Below are 5,292 nucleotides of genomic sequence, written 5' to 3'. Positions count from 1 at the left end.
TTGCGGTTTTAATTACTATGTTCGGTCTTCGGTCAAGAAAAGAGTTAAATTGTGGTTCGCGTTTGGAACGTGAGTGAATGGACTTAAGTGTATGAACAGTGCGTGTTTAAGACTGAAAGTGTTAAAGCAATTGTAAACTAACTCAAGTCAGCTGTAAGATCAAATTGATTGTTATTATTTTTTTAATTGGAATAACTTAATTATACCCTTGAAATTATCAACTCAACCTGTGAGGCTAATTAAGTAGATTGGAAGTAATTAGTAGCGAACAGCTCTCAGCTGTTAATTAAGACAGTTTATAGTTAGGTAGTTTGAATTAAGTTAAAATTACTCAGTATAATTTATGATATTTACTTAAGTGGAAGTGTGTTTTGGTTTATTTTTCAATCACGATGAACTAAGACAAATCTTGTCTTAGACACTTGAGTACCAGTTCGGTACAATTACGTAGAAGGGATATACAGTGTTGGGTTATTGATGAAAGTTAAATCTAGAACGTTCCACAGATTGATCTGAATAAAAATAAAAATTTATAATTTTGCATAATTCTGGTTGCCATTTTATTTTCTAATCACTCGCCCACAGCATTACAGTTCTGGCAATCCCGAATCGAATAAATTTTCGATATAACGGCGACGGGAAATTATTCTCGTAAATTTATCGCGCGGCCTTAGGGAATATTCTTTTAACCAAATTTCGATAAACTATCGTTTAATTAAAATCGGCCCGATTCCGTTAAGATTATAAACCAAAAAGCGAACGGTCGTTATAATACCCTCTGTAGATATTTCTTTTTGTTAAAATTTGCTTCGTATTATATTCAACTGATAAACTTGTTCTGTAAAAAGGGTTTAATTCAATTGTGCATTGTTATAGTACGTCTAACTCACTGTTGTAACTACTTAACTTATGATATTCTGAATAAATTAAAATTGGTCGTTTCGTCTCAATTATTTTTATTATAATTAAAATTTTATACCGGGCGGGATAGAACTGGGATAATATTTTTAACAAATAACTATAAATTGCGGAGATATATCTTTAAGGGTTATCTTAAGAAATTAATACCACTAGAGACAATTCTTCCGAGGAGAGGTATATTTTGGCTTGCCAACTTGTTACCACTGCACAGACGGCTATTCAGACTTGGGCAAGGTTGTTTTGAAGTGATACTTTAATTACTGTTAGGTGCAAAAGTTTTAAATTATCGCGTTTAACGGGATAATTTAAAAATTGACGCGTTATTTAGTTAAGCCTAGGCGATTTGTTTATACCAAATCAAAAATAAATAAATACATTCTTGACCAAATATACAATACAAATATCTACTTAACTAAAATGGCCCCATTATTAACTTAATTATTACTTTAAAATAATGAAATTTAAAATTCTACTCACTATTTTGTATTTAATGATAATTTGTGTGCCGAGATACGATCCTCTACAATTGCACCACGGCAAAGCCGTTTTTTTTATTCAAAGAAGGAAGGGCTGATTTGAGTCTGAGAAGACCGCAAGCCTGGCGAAGACACCATCTGATTAATCAGGGCGAGATATGTGTAACGGCTACGCCAACGGGGGGATACGTGGGGACAGGGGTGGGGACACCCGTGGCGGAAGTATGCCGACCACCCGTTGGGGGATTGGTGGTCGTCTTCACACAGCCATCCACAAACTCTGCCTCCCGGACGCCTGGGATTACAGGAGTGAGCCACTACTCCCGGCCACGGCAAAGCCGTTACCCTCGGCCGTTACTCTTTGAAACTACTAGTGAAAACTGCAACCTCCACAAGATGGCGGGCTCAAGCCGTCGGTTACACGGTATTACCGAAAATTTACTGTTAATATAACGGTTAATTGACGAACAGGACTATAGCTGTTGTGTACAGCAACTATCTAGTAACTCTAACGGTAAAAGTTGGTACTGGAATTTACCTGCTAAAATTTAACAGGAATTTAACAGGAAGCTACAGTAATTTTTAACAGTGTAGACTTGGCAAATGTTGGGTTTTAAATAGACCTATCAAATGAAATGCTTCAGTTTGATTTTTTACAAAGTTGGTGATTATCTTTCCCAAAATCATGTAATCTTCAAACGTTTCACAAATTATAAATTGACCTTTTTCATACGTGGTTCCTTTAAGCTGCAGATTCTGCGTACATATAGTATTGTCAGTTACAAATCCGAATTCACGTGAATGTGGTATCATGTAATCGTTGAAGTTTTCTTCTTCAAAGTTACTAGCTTGCCCATAATCGATTGTTGGTGGAAATGGGGAACCAGAGGAAAAAAATGCTTGTTGAAACTGATGTTTCTCTGCTAGTGTTTTAGTGATGTTTATAAAGTTCTTAGTATTATTGGCTATTTTCTTATAAACACTATGTTTACTTTCTAACCGTAAAGTCCATAGCCGAATAAGGGGTCCGAACTGCAAAATTAACTCGGGGTAATGACAAATCAGGTAGTGGTGTTTTGCTTTTAGATTATAGTTCGGGAAAGCCTTTAAGAGTTGTCTTTTGTAATGTGTTAAGATGAACATTAACGCCGCCACACCACTTTTAGAAATTTTAGGAGAAGTCACAATTTCGACAATAGTTTTTAATTGGATGTATAATTCCCACACGGGATCGGCGAATTCTTGAATTTTGTCTTTAACGATTAGAGAAAAATATCTGACTAAACACCAAATTTGGGATGCGTCACCAGAAACCTTTTTATTCCCCGAATTAATTGGGCATGGCTTGTTTCCATTGTCACTACCTTGCAATGAAAACTGTGACATAATCCAATTGAAATGATTAAATGTAAACCATTTCTTTTCCTGAATGAAATATGTTAAGAACAAAAACATGTCATACGCCACAACACCCTCAAATACGTCATGGGCAAGACAAGGTACCAGTGAAGGAGAACAAACATGAAAATATGATAACTCATTAAAAGGAGAGTTTGATCGGATCCCTTTCAGCGTTTTTAAAGTCGGATTACTGCTAAGTTGTAGTACGGTTTCGTTGTAATCGTTTACAGTTCTACGCTCAAATATTTCAGTGCCACCCAAGTTGTTAGCTTATGCATAACAGAATCGGCATATAAAACCATTTGAATTTTTTTTTTGAAATCCACCTATTTCGTGATTGCCTAAGTTATCTCCTAGGAGGCACAACAACCGAATTTTTAGGCGTGTCCCATCTCTTAGAATCATACCCTCGGTCTCGAGCCTTTTTAATTCGCTAATAAGCATTTTTAAACACAAGTCAAGTCTATGGTTTTTTATGTGTTTGTTTTTGCATAGAGAAATCAGTTGTATGTGGTTTATTGTTGATCGATACTCAGCAGGTATGTTCACTATACTGTTGTACATGCCTAATATTTTGTGCTTTGATTTAGCCGATCCCAAAGGATTTACTGTTTCAAATGCATCATGGAAAATCAACAAATGGATACATTTTTCTTCGTTAGACAAATGATCTTGACGAAATAGCTTTCCATCCGTGATGTCGCTAAGTACTTGATTTTCTTCATCCTTATATGAAGGTTTGGGAAACGTCAAAAGATCTTTAACATTCTCATTTAAAAGTAGAGCGAATAAAGATTCTTTGATAGGGACGTAGTGTAGAAATGATTTTTTCATATTTCGATAGCCAAGAAAAACAGGAACTGGATCAATATAGTTGAATTCTTGCTTGAAATACTCTTGCCTTCGATAAATAGATTTTAAAGCTTCGTTTGCTTTCTCAATGAAGTTAGATGCGGAACGTTTTCCGATAATTTCCTCAATAACGGATTCTTCTAAGCCAACAGCTCTCAAATCATCCGCCAAGTTGACTTTTAGAAGCGACTTCTCCAGCGATTGTAAATTTGCTATTTCTTCCGCAACGACCTGAATTGTTGAGCTGGAGACGTACATGTACTTTTGAGCTTGCAATTTTAAGTAAAACAATCCTAAATTTCTTTTGTATAAATCTTCAAAGTCGCATCGATGTTCATTGACTGACGTTTTGTCCTGTGTCTGTAAGGAAATTCTTGGTTTGACACCTGGATCATCGTCTAGGCTAATATTATTGAAAGTTTCTTTTGAATCTTCAACTGACTGATATTCTTCATCTTCAATGGGTGTGACAATTAGTCTTGAAATAGTAATTTTATTTCTATTGTGTTCGTCCTTGTGGTTTCTTGTAAAGTGGCTTGTAAGAGAAGACACTTTAGTAAATTTAGTATCAGATATAGTGCAATAGGGGCAGGCTACAGCTGTAGAGTTCTTAATATGCATTTTTAGATGAGAGATCAGTTGATGCACGAAGTTTAATTGAACACGACACCCTTGCACTTTACATAAATATAGATCTGTATCTGAACTGTTATTTATACGAATATTCTTATTTTGATTGTTCATTTCATTTTTATGATTACGTCGAAAATGGGTGTTGAAAGAATTGTAGTTCGAATAAGATTTGTTACATTGACTTATTCCACACACAAATTTTAAGCCGGGCACATGTTTATGGAGAGAGAGGTGATTTACATATTCTTTGAAAGTATTTGCTGAAAAGCATTCCGATACAGGAGAATTAAATACTGCATCATTAACCTAGTTTAAAAAAAACGTAACGATATCACCATTCATTTTAGCTAAGTCATTTTTATGAAATCTTCAGCGCCCTTTCGAATTGGACCCCCTGCCTCGAGATTTTGACACGTATTGAAAGTTTTCTTCATTTGTACCCCCACCTTGAAGATTTTTTCGGCACCTCTATTTTTATTACGCCCAGGGTCCATTTCCCCCTCTGACCCCCTACTTAATCCGGCCGTGTACACAGGTTTTCTCCTGTATCATGAACCAATATTTATTTTTAAGTTTCAAATCTCTTTACATACTGAAACGTTCAAACGACTACCTCTGCCCCTCAAATTTATGTTAATTTATTTTAGGGAGTAATATTCTAAGTGAAATGTTAAGTTATTTAATAGTTAACCAATTATTTCGCTAAAAATAAATTTTAGGCTCCTTGGTAGGATTTTAGGGCCCCCTTTCAAATTCCAAGGTAGACGGCTGCCTACCCCACATACCCCTGGCGCCGCCACTGAATTTAGCATAGATTGATTTGGTACGTTGGGGTAAATGAAAAAAAATAAATTTTGGCGTATGAAAAGGAAAATGCCAAATACCTTTCGACTGGTCATGATTGGATTTTTCAATACACTCAGTTATATTGCAAAACGTTCAGAAAAAAACCAATTTGTGAAAGAAGACTAGAGTAAAAACAAATGATAAAATAAAGATAAAATGAATT

The 5,292-nt window shown here is 35.4% G+C and overlaps 1 protein-coding gene across 1 annotated transcript; it reads right to left on the bottom strand.

The window, feature by feature from the left end:
* Positions 1-3,068: 3,068 nt before the first annotated feature.
* Positions 3,069-4,271, bottom strand: LOC149962176 (uncharacterized). Its single transcript, XM_090164414.1, has one exon. The coding sequence runs from the start codon at positions 4,269-4,271 to the stop codon at positions 3,069-3,071; it is 1,203 nt and encodes a 400-aa protein (XP_090020540.1).
* Positions 4,272-5,292: the final 1,021 nt, after the last annotated feature.

Source organism: Leiobunum rupestre, chromosome 1 (genome assembly GCF_980474605.1).
Source record: "Leiobunum rupestre chromosome 1, qqLeiRupe1.1.hap1, whole genome shotgun sequence".
NCBI lineage: Eukaryota > Metazoa > Arthropoda > Arachnida > Opiliones > Sclerosomatidae > Leiobunum > Leiobunum rupestre.
The sequence above is the reverse complement of the archived record's forward strand: the minus strand, read 5'-3'. Positions and strand labels throughout refer to the sequence as shown.